Source organism: Saimiri boliviensis, chromosome 9 (genome assembly GCF_048565385.1).
Source record: "Saimiri boliviensis isolate mSaiBol1 chromosome 9, mSaiBol1.pri, whole genome shotgun sequence".
Lineage (NCBI taxonomy): Eukaryota > Metazoa > Chordata > Mammalia > Primates > Cebidae > Saimiri > Saimiri boliviensis.
The window spans coordinates 16,625,799-16,651,408 of NC_133457.1; the positions used below are offsets into that span (position 1 = coordinate 16,625,799).

The 25,610-nt window shown below is 37.9% G+C and overlaps 1 protein-coding gene and 1 long non-coding RNA gene across 2 annotated transcripts in view; one reads left to right on the forward strand and one right to left on the reverse strand.

Annotated features, from left to right (window-relative positions):
- Positions 1-25,610, reverse strand: part of LOC141585519 (uncharacterized) — a 233,686-nt gene that overhangs the window by 82,117 nt on the left and 125,959 nt on the right. The window lies entirely within an intron of this gene.
- On the forward strand, positions 18,532-25,479 carry P2RY1 (purinergic receptor P2Y1). The gene has a single exon (XM_003925019.4). The coding sequence runs from the start codon at positions 19,647-19,649 to the stop codon at positions 20,766-20,768; it is 1,122 nt and encodes a 373-aa protein (XP_003925068.1). The 5' UTR covers positions 18,532-19,646; the 3' UTR covers positions 20,769-25,479.

Sequence of the window (25,610 nt, forward strand, 5' to 3'; positions counted from 1 at the left end):
GCATTTATCTGTCCTTCTTGGTCTAAATTAGGCTTATTTCTTACTGGGTCTGGTACTTTCTCTTAATTCGGACTTTATTTACTGGTCTCCTGGGATCACCTCTTTCCTGGATCCCATGTCTTCCTCTGTCTCAGCCTATTCTCTAATTTTGCTGTAATTATATCTTTTGGTAGCTTCTAAGGAAAACCTCATGCAAGATTTATTTTTGAGACATTGCATTTTTGAAAATATTCTCTCCTCACATTTTATTGTTGGTGGTGGTGGTTGTTTGTTCACTTACTTGTTTTTTGAGATGGAATTTTGCTCTTGTCGCCCAGGCTGGCGTACAATGCTGCAATCTCAGCTAACTGCAACCCTCCTGGGTTGAAGCGACTCTCTTGCCTCAGCCTCCCAAGTAGCTGGGATTGCAGGTGCCCAGCTAATGTTTGCATTTTTAGTAGAAATGGGGTTTCACCATGTTGGCCAGACTGTTCTCAAACTACTGACCTCAAGGATCCACACGCCTTGGCCTCCCAAAGTGTTGGAATTACAGGTATGAGCCACGGCTCCCGGCTTCTCTCCTTACCTTTGAATGATAGCTTAGTTGGGCATAGAATTTTAGGTTCAAAAAGCATTTTCCTTCAGAACTTTAAGTTACTGCTTCTCTTTCTTCTAAAAATCAGTGCTGCTACTATCAATATCAGCGACACTTAACTTTATTTCTCTGCATGTCCACCTTTGGAAAGTCTTAGAAAATCCTCTTCGAACCTTGTTTTCTGAACTTTTGCAAGGATGTGACTTGAATTTTTTTAATGTCTTGTGCAAATCATTTCATAGTCTTTTGTACTCTGAGAGTTCATGCTTTTAAATTGCCTCCCCTCCATTTTCTCTGTTGTCCCTTAAGCACTTATCATTTGAATGTTGGACCTCCTGGTTTGAATTCAAATTCTTTTTTTTTTTTTACATGGTACTTCATAACACTGTGTCTTTTTTCTACCTAGATGACATTTCTCTTAATTAATATTCCAACATGCCTACACAAAAATTCTAATTGTATACTATCACACATAAGATAACCAGATTTTTATTATAATTCTTTTTATGATACCATATTTCTTTTGTGGGCATAATCTCCTCTTACTCACTGGAGCTATTATAGTTTTATTTTTCTGTTATGCTTTTCTTTGATTACTTCTCTTTGTCCCTTTTAGTTTTTTATGTTCATTTTTGGGGTTTCATTTGTTTCAATTTACCCTTTCAGACTGAAGGCCTTCCTCAAATGACTGGAGACTCTTGGCTATATATTTAGATTTGAAACTGAGGAATGCCAGTACCTGGAAATGCATCTTTTGAGTAAAGAATGGGATTGAAAGGAGAGCCCTTTGGATCACTAGAGAAGAGTCAGTGAATCTTCTGCTTAGGGTGGGAGTTAGAGGTGTGAGGGAAGGGATGGAGGGCATACGTGCTGCCTGCTAGAGTGCTTACAAAGAGGCTAAGTGTCCATTAGCTCATATTAATTTCTTCCAAATCTTCATGGTTTCAGACCTGATGTCACAACAGTCTTCTGTTTAACCTAAGGTCTCCTGGTTCAGAGTTTCATAGTTGGGTGTATAGAGAGTAAGTAGAGAGAGAAGGAGTGGTCAAGAGAGATAGTTTCCTTCCTGTGAAGAGTGAAGGTGGAGACCCGAAGTTCCAAACCTAGGTTTCCCCTCCTTCACCACATATATATACTTTCAACCAATCTTTCTGCTCTCACACCCTCTTTTGGTAGCTAGCATTTCCAAATGATGATCCTTTTAGATACAAATTCATTCACTTACTGTGGAAGTTCTCAACTTCGGATACAGCTTTCTTTTTCTTCTTTCTGATACATCAATTAACACCGCTCTCCAAAATTTGCTTAAATCTTCCATCCCTTAATGTCTCACCCTTTGCTTCTTTTTACCCCTTATGGGTTAATATTACTTTTTAGCCTTTATTACTACTTTTATTACTATATTGGAAACTAAAGGTGGTCTCCATAATATGTAAAGAGAATACTCAAAAATAATTTTGGGTTTATTAGCCTCAAATTTTATTCAGTACACTTTATTTTTAGAGTAGTTTTACATTTACAGCAATATTGAGCATAAAATACAGAGAGCTCTCACTTATTCTCTGCCCCCAACACACATATAATTTCCTCCACTACCAACATCCTGCACCAAAATGGTACATTTGCTATCTTTGATGAACCTACACTGACACATCATTATCACTCTAAGTCCATAGTTTACATTACAGTTTACTCTTGGTGTAGTACTTTCTATAGATTTGGAAAAATTTATAATGACATATATCCACATTATAGTACCATACCGGATACAGTCACTGCTCTAAGAGTTCCCTGTGCTCTGCCTACTCATCCCTCCCTTCCCATTAACCCCTGTTAAGCACTGATCTTTTTACTGGCTCCATAGGCTTTCCTTTTCCAGACTGGCATTCAATTGGAATTATACAGTGTGTAGTCTTTTCAAATTGGCTTCTTTTACTTATTGATATTCATTGAATTATCCTTTATGTCTTTTCATAGCTTGATAGCTCACTTATTTTTGGTGTCAAATAATATTTCATTGTCTGGATGTACCAGAGTTTATCCATTCACCTAAAGAAGGACATCTTGGTTGCTTCCAAGTTTTGGCAGTTATGAATAAAGTTGCTATAAACGATCATGTACAATATTTTGCATAGACATAAGTTTTCAACTCATTAGGGTAAATACCAAGGAATGCAATCACTGTATGTTTAGTTATATAATAAACTGCTAAGCTGTTTTCTAAAGTGGCTATACTATTTTTTATTCCCACCAGCAAGGAATAAGACTTCTGTTGCTCCACATCCTCTCCAGCATTGGTGTTGCCAGTGCTTTGGGTGTTTGCCATTCTATTAGATGTGTAGTGGTATCTCATTGTTTTAACATGCAATTCCCCAATTACATATAATATTTCACATATTTTTATAGGCTCATTTACCATCTGAATATCTTTTTTGATGAGAAGTCTATTCAGATATTTTGCCCATTTTGTAATTGGGTTGTTTGCTTTCCTATTGTTGAGTTTCAAGAGTTCTTTTTATATTTTGGGTAAGAGTTTTTAATCAAACATGCCTTTTGCAAATGCTTTCTCCTAGATTTATCTTGTTTACTTATTCGTTTGATTGTGTCTTTTGCATAACAGAAATTTTCTATTTTAATAAAGTCCATCATATTAATTACATTTTAATAAAGTCAATTATATCATGAATTGTGCCTTTGGTGTTGTATGTAAGATTTTATTTTATTTTATTTTATTATTATTATTTTTTTTTTGAGACGGAATCTTGCTCTGTTACCCAGGCTAGAGTGCAGTGGCACAATCTCGGCTCACAGCAACCTCCACCTCCCAGGTTCAAGTGATTTTCCTGCCTCAGCCTCCCAAGTAGCTGGGATTACAGGCACCTGCCACCATGCCTGACGATTTTTTGTATTTTTAGTAGAGACGGGGTTTCACCATTTTGGCCAGGATGGTCTCAATCTCCTGACCTTGTGATCTACGCACCTCGGCCTCACAAAGTGCTGGGATTACAGGCATGAGACATGGAGTCCAGCCGTAAGAAGTTATTACTATGCCCAAAGTTGTCTAAATTTTCTCTGATGCTATCTTTACAAGTTTTATAGTTTTGCATTTTACATTTAGGTCTATGATCTATTTAGAGTTAATTTTTGTAAAGGGTGTAAGATCTATGTCTAGATTCATTTTTTTGCATATTGGTGTCCAGTTGTTTCAGCAGAATTTGTTAAAAGACTATCTTTTGTATTGCCTTTGTGCCTTGGTTACATTTATGTGAGTCTATTTCTGGTCTCTCTCTTTCTCTCTCTTTCTCTCTCTCTCTCTCTCTCTCTCTCTCTCTCTCTCTCTCTCTCTCTGTCTCTCCTTCTCTCTCCCTCTCTCGCTCTCCAGACACGCAGTTGTATGGCTTATGGCAGCCTTGACCTACTGGGTTCAAGTGATCCTCCCACCTCAGCCTCCCAAGTAGCTAGGACCACAGAAATGTACCACCACACTCACCTAATTTTTGTAGTTTTTGCAGAGATACGGTTTTATAGTGTTGCCCAGGCTGCTCTTGAACTCCTCAGTTCCAGGAATCCATCTACCTTGGCCTCCTAAAGTGCCAGGATTATAGGTGTTGAGTCACTGCAATTGGCCCTGGGCTCTCTACTCTATTCCACTGATCTATTTACTATTCTTTTATCAATACCACACTACTATCTTGATTACTATAGCTTTTTAGTAAGTGCTCACATTGGGTAGTGTCATACCTCTGACTTTGTTTTTATCCTACAATATTGAGTCAGCTATTCTAGGTCCTTTGCCTCGCCATATATACTTTAGAATAAGTTTGCTCATATCCACAAAATTACTTGTTGAGATTTTGATTGGGATTGCATTGAATTTATAGATCAAGTTAGTAAGAACTCACATCTTGACAACATTTATCTTTTTATTTATGGGCAAAGAATATCACTCCATTTATTTAGTTATTTTAAAATTTCTTTTATTGTTTATCAGTTTTGTAGATTCCCTCACAGAGATCTTGCACCTGTTTTGTTAATTTATACTTAAGTATTTTGTTTTTGGGTAGCACTAACGTACAATATCTTGTGTTTTTAATTTCAGACTTTTTCTTTATACAGAAAAGAAATTAATTTTTGTATGTTAACTTTGTATCCTGCAATCTTGCTTTAGTTCAAGAAATTTTTTGTTGCTTCTTTTAGATTTTCTATACAGATGATTATGTCACCTGCGAACAAAGACTTTTATTTTTTGCTTCCCAATACGTATTACCATCCCCCTGCAACTTTTTTTTTCTTGCCTTACTGCATTTGCTAGGACTTTCAGTATAATGTTGAAAATGATTGGCGAGATGGACTCCTATGCCTTATTCCTGATCTTAGTGTAAAAGCTTCAAGTTTCTTACTGCTAAGTATGATGTTAACTGTTAAGTATTTTGTAGATGTTCTTTATTAATTTAAGGAAATTCTCCTCTATTTCTAGTTTGCTGAGAGTTTTTATCAAAAATCAGTGTTGGATTTTGTCAGATGCTCTTTCTGCATCTGTTGATATAATCATGAGATTTTTTTCTTCTTTAACTTATTCATATTCAGGATTACATTAGCTGACTTTATATATCGAACCAGCCTTGCATACCTGGTTCAAATCATGGGATAAATCTCACTTAGTTGTGGTGTCTAATTCTTTTTATACATTGTTGGGTTTTATTTTCTAATATTTTGTTGAGGATTTTTGCATTTATATTCATGAGAGATAGTTGCCTGTGATTTTCTTTCTTTTTTTTTTTGAGACGGAGTCTTGCTCTGCCTCCCAGGTTGGAGTGCATTGGCATGATCTCAGCTCACTGCAACCTCTGTCTCCTGGGTTCAAGCAATTCTCCTGCTTCAGCCTCCTGCATAGCTCAGATTATAGGCACATGCTACCACATCTGGCTAATTTTTGTATTTTTAGTAGAGACGAGATTTCAACATGTTGACTAAGCTGATCTCAAACTCCTGACCTCAGGTGATCTGCCCACCTCAGCCTCCCAAAGTGTTGGGACTACAGGCATGAGCCACTGTACCTGGCCTGCAGTTTTCTTTCTTATAATGTCTTTGGCTTTAGTATTTGAGTAATGCTGGCCTATGAGCTAGATAGTACTCCTTTTGCTTCTGTCTTCTGGAAAAGATTGTAAAAATACTGATATAATTTCTTCTTTTTTTTTAAATTAACATCTCCTGAAGACTAGAGTTTTCAAATCTCCATGGATAATAGGAAGTCCATGCAAAAATGTAGTAATAATTCCACCATCAGAAATTCATTTTCACTCTATCAGGATGTTGAGGGGAAAAGATTTATAAGAGTTATCATTTAGCATACAGAGTAATACAAGCTAGTAGATATTAAAACTGTTATTTTCCTCCTCTTCTTCCTCACTTCAGAGGTTCCCCTGATTATAAGAGAGGGGACTTCACATCAGTTAAGGTAGGAGAAAAGACAGTTTAAGCACTTTAAAAAAAATCTCATGAAAATAAAAGCTTTAAATATTAGAGAAAAGTATCAAAATGTATACATATAAACATTTTACTTTCATCCTTGACTATATGACTATAAAGCATCACATATAAGTACACACACACACACACACACACATATATATATGTGATATATATATATATATATATATATATATATATATATATATATACACATATACACTTCCACTGCATCAGATCTTCAGTTTGAAGGACAAATAAAATTGAAAAGACAGAGCAGACACTGTAGGGAGTAACTATCAAGAAGAAAGATTGAGAGACCAGAATATTACAGAATATGTGGGAAATAAAAGTCTATTGCTTTGACAGAAGAATTGGGTTTGGAAAGGAAGATTTGGACTTTTATAAAGAGCCCCAAAAAATCTTAGTGTAAATAAAGTGGGGAGAAAAAGTAAGTTTTTTGAACACCAGAAAAACATGATTAAAGTTTCAATCTAGAAAAAAGAAACAGTATAAAAATACTTTTGCTGCCTGCAGACCTATCTTATCTACTTCCTTATCATAGTGTTTCAAAGGCTATTCTAACTAGCCTATAATAGAATGATAATCCAGATTTCATGGTATTAAGTATGTATATAGTAAGTGGTAAAAACAAGTACTTAAGGAACACTTTTATCATCAGTACATATAAAGAGTAAATAACTGGCTGGGTATAGAATCTCAAATATCTAAATAGTTTTCTCACAAAGCACAAGGTTTTAAACCAATGCTTCCTTAAATTTGCATAGCGTATGTTTTTCCAAATAGCTCAAAGCACAAGAATCCAGGATTGATTCTACTTTTTGGAGCCTTGTGATATTTGTGTACAAAGGGTTTTGAGTTCTAGACAATACTTGTATCATTCCTGCAAAGTAATCTAAATTTACATAGAAAATACCTTATCTTGTTAGCTCTCTCTGCTTAAAAAGATAATTTCATAAGATAAAAGACAAGTGTTAAGAACTATATTAGAAGTTCAAGTTGCTGAGTTTGAAGAAGCAAAATTTAAGGGTTACTGAGTAAGAATGCAGAATTATTAGATCATTGTTGGCACACTCTACTAAGGATAAAAGGGAAACTTCAATCATTTTTATAGAGGTTTACACTAATTATGAAGTCCTGATGTTTTTAACTGCCACAAAGCACAAAAATATGCAGTACTGAGATTTCATTATTGAGTAAAAGCACACAGCACATTGAAAGCACTGAATTGCTTACACTAGCTAGAATAGGAAACAGTCATTCATCTTAGATGTCTGTGCCTCTAAGGGAAATACACCAGAGAGAACCACTTCTTGAGACCCTATCTAGTATTCTTAATTTAGTACTATTACAAGAAAACCATTGGAGTAACCCTAATATTTTCAATACCTTGAGCCTAATGGATCCCATTTACTCGTAATCCAGAGTTTAGCAAATGAAGTAATGTGTGAGTTTTAATGTTTATTTTCCACATGTAGTATTTCATCTTACATATTTATGGTCACAAGTGGCATTTAAAAGTACTACTTGTATTTGCGTTTATTACTCTACCCTTAACCAACAATTTGCATGGCTCTGAAAATCAACTTCTTATGTTTTCTTTTCCCTCCAATTCTTTCTTTCTTTTTTCTGTGATGTGGTGTACCCATCCTTTCTACAATGTGGGTTTTCCCACTTGGCACGTCTTCCTGTCTCCCTCACTCATTTATAGGCTTCTACACTTCTGCTCTCCTAGAAGACTTTATCCCCATGATTAGGACCTTCAGATCCTTTCTTTTTGTTCTAGTAATACCCAGTAAATTTTTATTTAAACCTCCATCTTGCCTGCTCCTCCCATCTCCCTTCCTGTGACTCCTCAATTAATAATCTCAGCCATCTGGCTCCCAAATCTTTTCCTATAATCTGTTTCAGTATTAGGAGGTACTTTATCCTTACATGCTTCTTTTGGAGAATTGCCATGTTTTCATATATTGGTTTTAATTAGGACTTTGGTTTTTTTAAAAAACAAAACTTTCTACATGATATCTCTGCTTTGCCCTAGATTTATTTCCTGTAGCTGATGAAATTTTTATGTCCTCATTGTCAATTCAGCAGCTTCTAATTTGTATTGATTTACTTTGACATTTCTTTGTATTTAACTTGCCATATATTCCTTTTTAAGTTTATGATGCTTGCCTTTGTCTCAATGCCTTTATTTTCTCCTTTCTTTCCTTTTTTTCTGTTTTTCATTTCTATAAAACCCTAATCCTCCAGCAGATAACTACCTTTTCATTATCTGTGAAGATTAAATTTAAAAAAATGTAAAGTGCTGTGGTCCTGGCACAGTGAGTGCTCACTAAATATCTGCTATTATTTTCATAATCATCTTGGCGATGGCTGTGAATAACCACCATATCCTAAATCACTTAGCTTAGCTCACCCTATTTTCAAAAACACCTATTTATTATTTCTTATTATGTCTACTTTTCTGTTTCCGATTTTCAATCTGGATCTTCCTTATATTTTACAATAAAGAATTTTTTGGTCTTGTTTTTGGGTTTAATGACTCTTATTACAGCTTCTTATTGATGTATTTTTAAATACTTGTTTATTGTGTTATTTACTGTCTATATTTTCATCTTTGTCTTTTTAATGGATTTATAAATCTCTTTCATTTTGTATCTTATAAGCCAAGTCTTTCGTGTTTGAATTTTTAAAATTTCATTTAGAACTATGTAAAAATACTACATATTACATCTATTTATGCCCTCTAGTATTTCAATTCCTTTCTATTGAATAACTCTTGGGTAGAGAACGTTGGAATATAAAGATTTTGCAGTCACTTAAGGGTTAAGAGCTTTATCTTTGTTACTGGAAAGAAAATTATGGTTTACCTAATTCAGATTCTTGATCTAAACTTAACTGCTACACCTTCATATCTCTTAAGGAAATGTAGCTCTATTCCTCCCTTTACACTGTTTCCCTGTATTTTGTGTATCAAGCTCTCTGCTATTGTGTCAGTCTTTCCTGTTTAGTAATGCCAATACACTCCAGTTATTTTTCTTTTATCCTGTTAATAATATTTGTATCCTGTCATCCTTTGGAAAGAGATAAGATATGTATCTATACTGACAGGAAGGCAGAATGCAACCTTATATGTAACCTGATTTATGATATACATGGAAATATATATTCACATGAATATAATTTAAAAGGAAAAATCTCTTGGACCATACCCTAGAGCACCTTGAGTTAACAACTTGAGTAGGTGTTAACACTGGTTGCTCTAGGGTGTGAAAACTTACAACTGTGTTTCTGTATGTGTGTATGTGCGTGCATGTGTGCACATGTGTGTTTGACATCTCTTCAGTATTTTTTTCCCCACAAAAATCCTGTTCCTGGGTAATTAGTTTAGTCATTTTGTTAGAAATGAAATGCATTTTAAAAGTAATTGGAAAGTCTCTTCATTTCATCATACTTGTCATTCTAACAAGCTCACATAAGCCAAAAATATAGGAAACAAAGTTTGTTCAAGCAGTCAACAAAAGGAATATAGCAGACACAATTAAATTAGAAACGCTTTCCTCTCTAAAAGTGCCATCACATCATTCCTTTCCAGAATGAGGAAGTCTGGTAAAATTTAAATTCTTTCTTTCTTTGGTGCTGTCATCCTGGCTGTAAGCCACAGCTTTCCCAATCACATTTTACATATTCCACATGATAATCAGTAGTCCTCCAGCTTCCCTTGCCAAAGAGCCACAAAAGTCTTTCTTTTTTCATTTTCAATCCTGCTTACTTCTTTCTTTCTCTCTCTCTCTCTCTCTCTCTCTCTCTCTCTCTCACACACACACACACACACACACACGTACACATATATGTGTGCTTTCCATTTCAGGGTGCTATAATCATATAATCAGTCTTTTGAGGCCTTAAGTTATGACGTGTTTTATCTTTAGTTCTGCTTTATCCAGACTTGTAGGAAGTTTATCAGTTCTTAAAGGTTTCTTTAAGGCCCAACTTTTCTTTTATCATTTACTCCTCCCTTCATTGTCCAAAAATTTACACCTCATTTCCTTAATACATCTCCTTATATATCACCATATACCATATTCCTCAGTTTCTTCATAGAACCTTTTTATACATAATATATTTAATATTGTATATTTACATCTCCTGAATGTTGTATTCCTTCTTCAGTCTTTCCTTCCACAAGGGAAAAGAAATGGGTTCCCTTCTCTTCCTCATATGCTAACTCTAAGTACTTCTAATCAAAATGGTCTTTTCTGAGGTAGGGAGAGTTTGTCTTCTTTTCTTCAAAAGGAAATAAGGTCCCAGCTGATTTACGAACCCACCTCTTATTCATCCTACCTGCTGTGTCTGCTTCTCTTTCATTTTTCCACCGTGGCCTGAGTGGCAACTGTTTTATTTCCCCATCTGCTCTTGAGATGCCTATTCCATATCATTCCCTTCTCTTGGAGCCCACATCCTTTTCCTGCATTTATTTAGAGCAGATGTTACCAGCAGCAGATGTTACCCGTTCTTTCATTTCCCCTTTCATTGATTATAATATGCTCTTGGGTGAATACTATAAAGGTGACCTTCCTCTCCAGTACAACTATACATATTTTTTCCTTTCTTTTTGTTAACTAAGAACACCAACCTTATCCTTCATTCCTAAACCACCTTCCCTTGCTTCCTGCACACTCAGTTTATGACTTTGTAAAATCTATCTTGGGTACATCTCTGAGTGGCCCCATGGTGATGAATATGTTCACCTGTCTCTAATGAAAAGAAGTCAGTCAGTAGTTAAGCTCAGCTTCTCCTTGACACAGCTGTCCTTCACACACACGTTTTCAAAACCAAACCCTCACCAATCTGCCATGTTGTTTGGTGACGCTAACCTTGCATGGTATCTTACTAATGTCTCTGACAGCCAGTATTTCATGCCTGAAGAGGATAAACAGAGCCTTTACCCAGGACTGGTTAATGCAATCACCAGAAACTTTTTCCAGCCTTGCTTTCCACTTTCTCCTGAGGCACTCATTCTGTAAACTACATTCGATTTATCTGCTGCTCTGACGTTCATGTCAAACTCCTTATTTCCAGGGACTCGAATTAGTATAAATATGTCCCTTGGGTTACTCTCAATTGAATTAATAATTAGGGACCCAGCAGCAATTACATGCCCTGGGGCTGGTTTTTGTGATGGAAGCGGAACCTCATAACTTATCTTTGATTGAAGGAAGCCTTCCACTTTCCTAGCAGAAATGCCAAGGTTATTTTCTTTTTTTCTATCATACTTTACACCTTCGGCTAAGGCAAAATAGATGACACAATAGTATTTTTTGGCCTTCTCCCTCCTTAGTTCATTCATTCTGCCCAGTTTCTTCATTTTCTCTGGAGACCTCTACTTGAGTGCACTCCTTGGCAGTTAATTTCCACCAGTCTCTCCACTAAAGCAAGGTGGAAGAATGCAGCAGGCTCTAGAGCCTGTGTTCATCTCTCTGGGAGCACCGTTTTTCCCACCAGCCCCTGCATGGTCACAGGTACAATTCTCCATCCCTGGAATTTGCCTGCTACAGTTACATTTCTTGAAACTCTTTTTTTTTTTTTTTCTCCTCTCCCCTTCAAACACCAATCACATCCATGGTCACATTGCTTTCTACACCAGAGCTGGTAATGATCTTATTAGCTGACCATGTCCTCTCTGCTCCAATATCACCTAAGTAGCTCACCATTCTTTTCTTTTTTCCCCCTTGAAGTCTGTCACTCAGACCTGGAGGAAGGCAGGAAGGCTCTGATCACTTGGTCCATCCCTTTCTCCTCCAGGCCAAAGTGAACTGAACCATACTATTCAGATTTTCCTCAGGAATTTATCATTGGACATAGGGCCAGGTTTTGAGTATCCATGTTGAGTCATGCCCACACAGAAACAGGGAGAACTGGTCAACAGCGAAAAGAAAAGGAGAGGAGGAAAAAGAAAATGAGGTGAGGAAAGAAAAGCGAGTCATTGAATAGAGAAAGGCAGAGAACAGGGATCCTTTGTCTGTGGAGTAGAGAGAGTAGGCAAAATTCCTGATTTTCAATTTCCTATGCCCACTTCCTTGTGAGCTTGTACTCTTTTATCTACCCAATAAGGTCACTATATTTGCTGATGCCAGTTTTGGTGGATTTGGTTTTTTACAGCCACATGCCTCCTTATCAAGATACACCCATTAATGTAAAAACAATGAGTATATTGTAAATAATGATGATGATAACCATAATAATTAGTTTATTTTGCACTTACTATTTGCTAGGCATGGTCCTAAACACTTTACATACAAGAGCACATTCTCACAGCTATGTTGTCATATAAGAATTATTTGATAGAAACATAAATGCATGACAAGTTTGGCAACGTATCTTAGTTATATAGCTTGTAAGTGCCCCTAGCTGACCTTTGAACCCAGTTCTGTCTCTTCTGCAAACCTGTGGGTTTCACCATGTGCCATAAGCTAATCCATAAAAAGCACTCTAAACAGTGCATGGCACATGTATGTCAGAGTTCAAGTTTCCTAAACCCTTCAGGCAAATTAATCTTGGACAGAAGCAGCTATAGCATTTTTTAATTGGCATACCAAAGCAATGTCAGGCAGGATCACGTAAAACCTTGCTACTCAGAATGCAGTGGCTGGATGAGGAGCTTGGATGTCAAAAGGAACTTGTTAAAAATGTAAAGGCTTGGACCCCACCTCATACTTAAAACTGTGTTTCAGAAACATTCCCTGGGTGATCTGTATGCACATTCAAGTTTCAGAAACTATGCTAAGAGACACAAAGTAGGTGTTTCCAGTGAGGAAAATAGTGTTTTACTTATCTAGTTATTATCACTATGACAATCTGTAAGATGAATATTTAGCTGCAGTATCAGGTATCTAGAACTAAGGCTGAAAAATGAAGAAAAGCAAAACTAATTTGAGATACTGAGGTTCTGCTAAACTCTGCCATTAAAAACATACCAAGAAGTAACTGATTATTGTTTGCCTAAAGCATTGCCTAGTCTCTATGATGGTTCATTTATTTATTTATTTATTTATTTATTTATTTACTTACTTACTTACTTACTTACTTATTGAGACAAGCTCACTCCGCCACCCAGGCTGGAGTGCAGCAGTGTGATCTCAGCTCACTGCAGCCTCCAACTCCTGAATTCAAGCAATTTTCCTGCCTCAGTTTCCCAAGTAGCTGGGATTACAGGCATGTGCCACCACGCACAGCTAATTTTTGAATTTTTAGTAGAGACAGGGTTTCACCGTGTTGGCCTGGCTGGTCTTGAACTCCCGACCTTGTGATCCAACCTCTTCGACCTCCCAAGTGCTGGGATTACAGGTATTAGCCACCATGCCCAGCCTATGATGGTTCTTTTCTAACTACAAATAAATATTTATATATTGATTTTGTTTTTATAAACAATGTATGGGGCTATTTCTTCTTACTAGGTTGACTCATTTGGTGCTGTCTTTGGCTACCCAGATATCTTTCCATAAGAATGTCTAAATTTTGACTTGTTATAAGAAGACTGTCTGGAATTAACCTATTTTGCCAGTCTTTCCACAAGAATTTCAACTAAAAGTAGCACCAGAATAATTTATAAAAATGTATACAATTAATGTTCATCTTTTTAAAGTTAGTTTATATTTTCAGTGCTACTGGTGAAAACTTGTCACCAACTCTTTGAAGAATCAAATTCCAAATTCTGAAAGGTGACACTAACTGCAGTTAACTTTAATCTTGAAAAGTGTGAAACACTCAGGACATAATTGAGATCAACATCCCAGGAGTAAACTCACGGAAGACGTGACTTACATAAGAAAAACAGGGTTATTTCTTTATTCTTACTCATGCTTTTCCTTTGCCTACTTGGAATCAAGCTTATGTATTCAAAATACAGATGTACCAAAAGTCAGTAATGAATATATAACAGATGTAATAATGACAAATAACTCTCAAATAATGTCATATTCTTACCCTTGGTGGTACCACAGGAATCCTGTATAGGTTCATATTATGCTATAAGACCTCAGATTTGGGTAACTGGCTCTAAAGATACTTGTTACTCTCAAGCTTTATAAATACTTATTTCTCTGTTTTCTTAAAAAGCTTAATATATAAGGAAATTGTAGAAGAGCTGACATGTAATACAGGATTTCTGGTCTGTTATCAGTAAATGTTCTAAGACACGCCTTTGTCAAAGACAAAGACAGCAAAGGAAATATTTATCAGACAAGGATGATTACAGACAGTTCTACAAGCCAGGACGGATTCAAGTTTTTTACTCTGTATTTAACAAAAAATGCTTTTTGAAAGTACTGTAAAGTGCCCAGGACTAGGGACTAGGGCTTCATGCAGATGAGATAAGAGGAGTAAATATTTAAAAAGAAAATACAAGAAAGCAGTTCTGTTGAATACTTACTCTTAACTTTGGAAGCAAGAAACTTTCTAAGGATGGAAGAAGGTTTAGGTGGCCTGGGATCTTACATGTACTTGCAAGTGAAAAGGCACACATGGAGAACTTAGCTCAATGTGATTCAATAGGAACATCACTCTGGCCACATGACTATGCAGCTTGTGTCATCTCACCATCTTCCAGACACCTCCCAACACATCCAGATTTAAACCTTAATAATAGAAAAGCTATGCTCAGTGAGATTTCCAAAACACTCTTCCCATGCCTGTGCAATATCTTGCTTTCTCTTCCTCTGTCCCCCAAATACTGTTCAAGCACTGTTTCCCCTCCTGTACTTCCCTCTTCCTCTTCCCTCTCCCTCTTCTTCATTTCACTGTCTGCTTTTTTTTCTTTTCCTCTCCCCTCTCCCCACTGGCCTCCTGTCTCTTGCTCTCTTCTCCCTTTTTCCTCACTCAACTTCTGATTAATCCTGCTGGGTATATTCTGTGTCCTATACCCCTGCTGTGATTCTTAATGAAATAGATTTCAGGAAGCCTACCGATTGGATCCATGACAAGTGTATAATTTATAGGAACAGCTGGGCCCTCCTTGGCACAAGACAATTCTAATTTTTTCTCTGTATATTCTTTTTCTAGTTCTGCTCTATCTTAGCCTTCTCCTTCTCTTACTTTATTGGAGGATATCAGCTGGGAATTCCTTAGACTTATCCTATTTCTTTCTCCTATTTTCTTCCTGAGGAAGGAAAGGATCTTCTCCCTTTCTTAAAGTGCATCTGAGAAGTTCAATTTAGAGAGATGTCCTAAATGATCCTTTATCTCATAAATCAGGGTCTTATTGTCTCTCTTCTATAAATTGTAACAGCTGTCTTGCCCATCAGCTCTCCACCTCCTTTATATTGCTACTGGAATTACGTTTAGCATTTGTGGTATAGTATTTATTCAGTCAAATCTGATGTTTTCTCAGTGTCTACTAAGATGGGAGATTTCATATTTTAGGTTTATGATAAGTTCTTTTCCTTTTTCTGCCTGTGACCCTTAATTGGATTTTTTCCAACGATTTTCCCATTCTTTTTTTTTTTTTTTTTTTGAGACGGAGTTTCACTCGTTACCCAGGCTGGAGTGCAATGGCACGATCTCGGCTCACCGCAACCTCCGCCTCCTGGGTTCAGGCAATTCTCCTGCCTCAGCCTCCTGAGTAGCTGGGATTACAGGCACGCGCCACCATGCCCAGCTAATTTTTTGTATTTTTAGTAAAGACAGGGTTTCACCATGTTGACCAGGATGGTCTCGATCTCTTGACCTCGTGATCCACCCGCCTCGGCCTCCCAAAGTGCTGGGATTACAGGCTTGAGCCACCGTGCCCGGCCGATTTTCTGTGGCTTAAAGAAAAAGAAAAAAGATTTTCTAAACATGGTGATAAAAATCTTTGTAAACAATAAAGGCAACCTTTTTGTTTATGCATCGAAGACTGCACAGATCTGTTGTCCCAATGATTGTCTCTCTCAGATTATTTGTAAATTGTTGGCTATTTTTTAAAAGCCTATGTAGAGAAAGAATAATTGAGAAGCTTCTGAAATATTCTTCGACTATCAATAACTTCAACATCTGGCTTAGAATTTTCTCTCCTGAGGGAAGGCTTCTGGGAGTAACCCTTTCTAAGTTCAATCTGTACTGGCCACTAAAAGTTAATGTTTCCATCAGTGCTCTGTATTTTTTTTTTTTCCATGATAGGATAGTGGTTAAATGCATAGACTTTAGTGACAGATGGCCTACATTTAAATCTCAGTGTCTACTGTGTGACTATAGGTGAATTACTTAACCTCCCTGTACCTTAGTTTCATCACTTACAAAATGGGAACACAATGGTCAAATATCATCGTCCATATTTTTAAGGATGAAAAGAGAGAATACTTTTTACATGTACACAGTGCTGAGTATACAGGAAAGGTGTATTATTGTTGCTATTGTTATAACTTATTATTATGGTTAGCTATATGTTATTTGCATTTCCAACTAAATCGTAAATCTCTTGAAGTCAGGGGCTTTCACTGTTACTCAAATATTAAGGGCATAAAAAGGGCAGCATTTTTGTTTATGAGTCTAAGACTGCCATTAAAAGTAATGGCAAAAACTCCAATAATTTTTATACTAACCTGAAATCAAAATTAACATGCAATGTTTGAGGCATGTCACTCAAATATGTAAGAATTTTTTTCCATATCTTTAAGGCATGTATAACTGGTATTCAAATGTGAATAAATAATGACTGAGTCTTATATGATTTTTTTTCCTAGCTTAAATCTAGTTCAATGCTTTACAAATAGAAAGTTATCAGTAATTACTAAATATATGTAACTTATTTCCACAAGGCAAAATTTTTATTTAAAACATATTATAACTATGTAATTATGCTGAAGGTAAAAGCAATGACTACAAAATTTATTTTTAACACATTTTTTTAAAAGTCTGTGGTGCACTTAAAACAACTATCCTCCAATTCCTAGTAAAGTGTCAGTTTTCTGAAAGTACTTGATGATATCTGAACTAAGTGTACATTTCAAAACACATTATGAGTTAGCGCATTTGCAAGGGACTTCTGAGTGAAGTTACATATTGCCTAGGTTGCAAATGAAAAATGTGGAGGAGTGAGGACTTAAGACCTATTGAGTACCTCTGGAACTCTTAATGGTATTCTTTGCTTTCTTTTCTCTGTTAATAGACTATCATTCCAGCTAGTACCATACTAATCAAACAATACACAAATGTTTTATGTTAAGGCTCAGAATTTTGGAAACATAATTAGGAGACTGGAAGGAAACATAAAAAATAAGACTTTTCAAGACAGCCTTCTTTACACTCTTTACTTGAATTATTTACTCTAATTTTATCATTAATCTTTATGCTGTTCAACTGACTACAATTCAGAACACCAGTGTATTCAGGCCATGTGCTAAGATATGCTCCTTCCTATATGTGTTCCTTTAAAGAACGATCTGAATCTTGTGCTGCGGGGCGGGGGGCAGGGGGCGGGGGGCGTATTTTCCTTCGTGGTAACAAAGCCAGGAGCTCGTGGTTTTCCTTTATTTTTTAAGGGCACACTATCAGGTAACATCAAGAAAGAAATCTTGATAGTATACATTTTATAGATATTTTCTTTTTGGATTTTTTTTCCTCTAGGAGAAAAGCTTTTGTTAATGTGTCACGTAATTAGTAACTTGTCAAGAAGTGCTAGATTCCATTCCTGTGTGGTTCCATTTATATTCCTCAACAGCTAATATTCCATTTAGTTTCCAATTAAACTTGTTGAAATACATTTTTGAAGTGCATTGCTTAAAATTTACATTCAAGGCAAGAAAATGAGTTTGTCAATAAATGTAGTAATTAAGGAAGTCCCCAGTCTGTATTTTTAAGATACTAGAGGTAACTGTAACTGATCACTTTAACTTAAAGAAATAGAATTGGAAATCCCCCCCCCCCACAACACCAAAACCATACTTTAGTCACTTTGGAATTATAACCATCTTTTACGTCTATCAATATAAATGTATTACATTTATTATTCAAATTACTTTCAAAAGGATGAATTTTGAATTTTTTTTTTCATTGTAGCTTCTGATCTTTAAATGTACTGAACAGGAGGATGTGGGGAGCTTGTCTCGTCTAGTAGGTGCTATCTATGATGACAAATTGTGCTGAAGCAACGTGCAATATGGACTAGTAATAATTTTACAAGGCCATTTTGCAAATTCTCACGTTCATGTTACTAATAATGTGAGTTTATTTCCTCCTCAGAGGACAGTTGTCCAGATGTGAGCTAGCATTTGGGTAATAAGAAAAAACAGCACTAAATTAAAACAAACAAACAAACAAACAAAAAAAAACAGATAAGGGCGAAACAGACTCCTCCACCCTTCTCCCAACCGTCACTCCTTTGGAGGCTCGCGCCCTATTGGAATAGCAGGTTCCTGCATGTGCCAAAAATCCAGTCCCGGCGAAGCGGGGCGCTCTGCAATGCCAGGGCGTTCCCAGCTGGGGACTGCTGCCTGCTTGGAGCTTGAAAACACCTGGCGTGGTTCTCGGGGGCCCTAGAGACTTCTGCCACGGACTGGTCGGCTCTGGGGTTGTAGGCAGAAGGCTTTGAGCGGTCGGAAGGGTTTCCTGTGTCAGCAACTTCACTTTGCCGAGAGAGCTGGCGGAAGAGAGAAGGAGCGCTCGCAGGCCAATCGCCTGCGAGCAGCCACCTTTGACTGAGGGCACCCCTCACCCTCGCCACTGATTCCGGTAGCAGCAGCGTGCTGGCAGAGGCTGAACTCACTCGGCCTCGGCGGAGACCTGCTCCCCAGAAGACGACTTCGCCTCCGGTGCGCCCTGGGGGACGCGGGCTGGCTGCTGGAGGAACTCGGCGGAGACACGCCCCTCGCCTCCCCGCGGAGCGCGGACTCAACCCGGTGCCCAAACTCCGCCCATCCTCATGAGAGCTTAGCTCTCCCGCCTAACCCCCCCGCACTCCGGACCGAGCAGGGCCTGGGGAAAGGCTCCCTGAACTGCGCGGACGCCGAATGGGACGCGCTCCAGAAGCGCACGAGTCTGCTGCCACGCGCGCTGCGATGGCTGCCAGGGGCTGAGCTCAGGGTGGGCAGAGGAAGCGGTTAGACACACCGAAGCTGAGCTGCACCCTTCTAAGGTAGGGAGGAGAAAGATGCCCTAATGAAGTTGATCTTCGAGCCGAGGAGGCTGGGGAGCACTCTCTCCAGGCTAGAGCCTTGCAGAGCGAGTTTTGCCTGACCTCGCCGCGCCTCTGGCGCGCTCTGCAGCGCGGACCCGCGGCCCCTCGGGAAAGCGCAGTAGGAAAGTTATCCGCGGCGGTGCCCTGCGCGCCCTGTTGTGTAACCTTGGCGTTGCCAGCGGACGGGGAAGTTGCTGGCCTGCCCGACAGCCAGTTCGGTGGCGGCCCGGGGCGGATTTCATGGCCCGCGGCGAACGCGGGGCTGGAGCCGGCGTGGGCAAGCCCCCGCGCGCCGCCTCCCGCGGGGATCCCGCGAGCCCGCTCACTTCCGCTCGCTGGGTTTTCCGATGCTTGCTGCGTCCCTGGCCGCCGCTGCCCTCTCGCCGCCGCTTGCCCCTCGGAGCCGCCGCCTAAGTCGAGGAGGACAGAATGACCGAGGTGCTGTGGCCGGCTGTCCCCAATGGGACGGACACTGCCTTCCTGGCCGGTCCGGGTTCGTCCTGGGGGAACAGCACGGTCCCCTCCACCGCCGCCGTCTCGGCGCCTTTCAAATGTGCCCTGACCAAGACAGGCTTCCAGTTTTACTACCTGCCGACCGTCTACATCTTGGTGTTCATCATCGGCTTCCTGGGCAACAGCGTGGCCATCTGGATGTTCGTCTTCCACATGAAGCCCTGGAGCGGCATCTCCGTGTACATGTTCAACTTGGCTCTGGCCGACTTCTTGTACGTGCTGACTCTGCCAGCCCTGATCTTCTACTACTTCAATAAAACAGACTGGATCTTCGGGGACGTCATGTGTAAACTGCAGAGGTTCATCTTCCATGTGAACCTCTATGGCAGCATCTTGTTTCTGACATGCATCAGTGCCCACCGGTACAGCGGTGTGGTGTACCCCCTCAAGTCCCTGGGCCGGCTCAAAAAGAAGAACGCGGTCTATATCAGCGTGCTGGTGTGGCTCATCGTGGTGGTGGCGATCTCTCCCATCCTCTTCTACTCGGGTACCGGGGTCCGCAAAAACAAAACCATCACCTGTTATGACACCACCTCAGACGAGTACCTGCGAAGTTATTTCATCTACAGCATGTGCACGACCGTGGCCATGTTCTGTGTCCCCTTGGTGCTGATTCTGGGCTGTTACGGATTAATTGTGAGAGCTTTGATTTACAAAGATCTGGACAACTCTCCTCTGAGGAGGAAATCGATTTACCTGGTGATCATTGTACTGACTGTTTTTGCTGTGTCTTACATCCCTTTCCATGTGATGAAAACGATGAACTTGAGGGCCCGGCTTGATTTTCAGACCCCAGCAATGTGTGCTTTCAATGACAGGGTTTATGCCACGTATCAGGTGACAAGAGGTCTAGCAAGTCTCAACAGTTGTGTGGACCCCATTCTCTATTTCTTGGCGGGAGATACTTTCAGAAGGAGACTCTCCCGAGCCACAAGGAAAGCTTCTAGAAGAAGTGAGGCAAATTTGCAATCCAAGAGTGAAGACATGACCCTCAATATTTTATCAGAGTTCAAGCAGAATGGAGATACAAGCTTGTGAAGGCACAAGAATCTCCAGACACCTCACTGTTGTAATATGGTAGGATGCTTAAAGAACCAAGTGCTTCTCCCACCTTTAAACTTTCTAGTAAGTGCAGGGGAAAAAAAAAAAAAAAACCACCAAGAAAATAGTGAGTTTAAAAATATATAGAAGTGCCCACATCCACACTTAGATTGTTAGGGTTTGCTTTCAAAGTCTCCCTTCTTTCTGACTAGAAGTATGCATAATAAAACAACACTACCTAGTTAAAAATTTACTTTCTCTTTTGCATTTAAAATTTACAAGCTTTTCTTTTTAATGTGTGTGTGCACATGAGTATGAGGGCTATTTTGATGTTAATAATTTCCCTAAGAAAACTAGCCCCCTGCAACTTTGAGTTTGTGGTTTATCTAGTCTTTATTGTTTTTAAAAATTCAGTAGGAATAAAATGAAAATCTACATTCTCAAAAATATTTAGCATAGTATAACAAAACACTAAACTCAGTTCATCCAGTATCAGATCAATGGATCTCTGAGCAGGGTGTCTTTTTCAGTATCTTATAAGCATAGATGATAGTTGACTGAGTTTTTTTAGGAAATTGAATAGAAAAGTAAAGTTAATTTAAAAACCTGAAAAATGATTGTTTTCCAGCTATTTCTGAAAAAGGTCTCATTATATATTGGGTGCTAAATGTTTGATGGAGAAAGCCTGCATATATTATTGTATACTGGTAAAATGCATTCAAAATAATTAAAGTGCATGTATTTTCCTTGTAAACACCATGAACTCTCTTAGGCAGCTTGTGATAAAGAGCATTTACTTGCAGCACTGCTGTGCTATGCCTGAGGACTTTGTTTGTGTTCCAGGATAAGTGTTCACTCACATCTGTAAAAACAAATTTTAAGAATTGCAAATAAATTACAGACAAAAGTTTGAGTAAAGTCAAATAACTGTTAGTAAGTTGAAGGATATTGGGCAGGAGGACAGTATTTCAGAAAAGGAGTGGTTGACAGTCATCCACAATGCATAGCCTCCAAGAATACTCTCAAATGTATGAAGCAACTGGGATGGGCAGAAGACATTTTAAAATGAGGACTTCAGTTTAAATTAAAACCATGGTGGAGAAGGCTCTTTTTGCTTCCTCTTAAGTGTTTGAAAACACAAAATTCCATATGAAAATAAGAAATAGGCAGAATTTGTATAGGTTGCATTGACAGAATGGGAAGCTATAATCTTTTGATAAACCTTACATATTAATATTTAAAGAAAAAACATATATATGGAGAGGAAAACATTCAGAATTATATTTAAGTACCTAGATACCATAGCACTGAAAAGTAAAATACTAATCAAACTACAAATAGAAGACTATTGGTCAGTGTTTTTTATTACATTTGTTCTCTGCCAGGTGTTAAAGAAAAATTGGTAAAATGCTTCAACAGGGTTAATATCTTTTAATGAATATTGAATTGCTGCATGTCTAGCCCTTGAAATGGTCAGATTCTATATAATGAGAATAATAAGGTGAGATAATGCAAATGACAATCCCAGTGTCAAAGGGATTTTTAGTTTTGAAAGCCAGCCTCCATAAAGTCAACATCAGAGTTTGCAACTGATGGTGGAATAACTTGTTTGAAAGCACTTTACAAGTAGAGCAACATAGGGCTGTACTTTAAGGCAGGCGTCCCCAAACTTTTTACACAGGGGGCCAGTTCACTGTCCTGCAGACCGTTGGAGGGCCGCCACATACTGTGCTCCTCTCACTGACCACCAATGAAAGAGGTGCCCCTTCCTGAAGTGTGGCGGGGGGCCGGATAAATGGCCTCAGGGGGCCACATGCGGCCTGGGGCCGTAGTTTGGGGATGCCTGCTTTAAGGCAAGAAAGAACCTTAGTGCCCTGTGAAACATAATGACAGGAAATTCAGGTCTTGATTTCAAATGCATATGTAGGTTGAGGATTTGTGAGACCTTCATAGTAGCTTCACTTTACCCAATCTCTGGCCACTAAGATCAATGAAGGAAAGCTATATTTAGCCTTCCTAAACAGTGATTATTTTTACATACTCAGTTTTAATGCATAGGATTATAGAAACTAAATCAAGAAGAAACCTACTGCACCTCCTCATTTTGAGGAGTTAGCAAAGTTCTCAGTTCATCAGGCTCATATAACATCTGTTTCAGAATCCTATAAGATAAAATCTAAAATATGTCATTACTGTATGTACTGACCTTGTTAAACAAGATCAGTATCATTAAACTGACCAAGATGGAAACTACAGGACCTGTAGCAGACTTGAACTTGTAGCCTAATGGTACACATTTCTATAATATTTCTTCACCATTTACTTTAGCTTTATTTCTTTTAGGTCTCAGGATGCTGGCTTAATTTAGAGTATGTGTTAAGTACATTGTTTCAGAGTCCAGAGACCTTTGTGAGTGTGGATCCAGTGAGGAGGTGAATAGTGACTAGAAATGCTTGTTTACTACTTGGCGTGTTTTTTTTCGAAGTGTTTCTTCTTTAGCTTCATACATCACATATGGACATTGGTGACATGTGAATGCATGCCACATAGTAACAAGAATGATCTTGCCAACTCCTTCCAGGCCAAAAGAAGCCTCTGGGAAGATGTGTGAAAATGGTGAAAACATACAGAGGGTCAGGATGAAGCAGTGATCTCTATTGGCTGAAAAACTGATTCAGGTTGTATGATGATTGAAGTATTTCAATAGTAAAGGCAGAAATGTGTTGGCTTTTGGATAAAAAAAAAACAGCTAAAATTATAGAACTTATCACCTAACAAAATTTCACACCACAAAAATATTTTAATGGCAAATTCAAGGTGTCTTATTGCTTACAGATTGGCTTCTTTGACTCTTTGAACATCAATTTGTGTTTACCTTGAAATGACAAAAAGACAAACTAAGAAGAAATATAGCATGCAAGGCAGGATTCAGAATTAAAACCATGATGTTGCCACTCAGCCAGCTGTGTGACTGTTGACCCTTTCAAGACCACTCATGGATTAAAAAGGTTAGATGACATCCATTTGTTGAGGCCTTAGGGGATATGGTAAAGCATGAAAACTAGACAGCCAGGAGTGTGTGAAATCTGCTACTGTATTTTCCAGGACTTCATTCCACTCCTTGGCTAAAAAATTCTTGTAAATTTCACAGATTATGAGGTGGACCTGTCACCTGAATTGTCTCAATCTACTTAGACAAGACACTAAACTGTCATTGGATACTATAAGTGTCAGTGCTTATAGCAGCTGGAATTTGGCTAATGATAATATTTAAAGCTGTAATGCTAGTTTGTATCTATTGAAGCTTAAACTTTGCTGGTCAAATTGTAGCTATGGTAATAGTATTTATTGAAGAAACTCACAGTCCTTCAGTTGTACAAACTGAAAAACTTTCATGAAAGATCCAACATACTAATGTAAATTATATTTATTACAATGTATAATATTAATGTGTCAAACTGGTGTATTTTACAAAATATATGATGCATACCTAAATGAGAGTTGTATATTACAGTGTTTTTCAGATATCAGTATCTTGGAATATTTAAGTCTTCACACTTTTTGCTCTAAAATGTGAAAATGTTTCATGATCAAGTGATTAATTTTCCCTAAAAATGCTTTTGCATGTTTGCCTTTTTATTTAAGATTTTTCTATATAGACATAATTTGGTGTCAAACTATTGTAAGATCAATAGTGCATATAAAATATCTTAGCCAAATGGGGTCTGTATTGTCTACATTTTATATATTAAGTAAAAGTTTTTCTTGTCTTTTCAGGAAGTTTAGAGTATTGTCCCTAAATATGATCAGAGCTTCCCTTTACAAATACAAAAGTCTTATTTTACATTTAAAGTTATCTATCATGTTTTAGCAGTTGAGTGGGATGGGCATTATATATACAACATTAGAATGTAAGGAAAATCTTTAAGGAGATGGGGAGAGAAAAAAGCAGCTGGTACAATCAGTTACTGCTGCTTAGTTCTACTTAATTTTTGTGTTGCTTCTTAAGGTGAGACAACATAACCTTCACTCTTTTGAGATGGAATTTTTAAGTAACACACTACCAGCAAGTTCAACACTGCTATTGATTTTACTTAAATTCCAAGTTTTACAGCGATAATTGTATACTATTTGGCTGCTAAATTTTGTTACAGTTTTTTATTCTGTTATACATTGTATTAAACACATTGTCACAAATTAATATGAAGGTGAATATATGTTACATATCAAAATTTGTGAATTTGAATTATAGAATGTTTTAGTGCTTTTGCAAAAAAAATGTTTATTTTTATATTACCTGTGGTTTAATGTAGATGATTGAACTAGATTTCTCTTTGAGTGATTGGCGCCGATGAATAAGCGATATGGAAACAGTGTTACTTGATATTTTGAGCTTTCTCAGGTTTATCTAAATCAGTGGTAGCTTAAAATCCAGACTAATTGTGGGTAATTGTATTTTCAATAAAAGGAAAGTACATTTCCTGTAATAGCATAGTATTGTTTGCATGTAGGAGTATGCAAAATCTTGTGTGTCTGCATGTGTGTGTGTGTATGTGTGTGTGTGTATCTTAGTGTGTGTAAGGCATGGCAGCCAACTTTGTATCTGCTATTTTTAGTACCAGTAGAGCTTCATAATTGTGGTCACTAGAACTGTACTTACCATGGACAATTAAAACTGAAAAAGACTCAATAAAACTATGAAACATGATATTATGGCTTCTGTGTTATTACAGTGTTAATACTCACAAATTTTGCCAAACTTTAACAAATAATATACAGACTGGGAAGTACTGTAAAACACAGTGAGCTAACTCAGTTGTTTTTTTAAAGGTGAAGACT

Bases quoted from the DNA above. Each gene is read 5' to 3' on its own strand.
- P2RY1 (XM_003925019.4), top strand. From the start codon at position 19,647: ATGACCGAGGTGCTGTGGCCGGCTGTCCCCAATGGGACGGACACTGCC.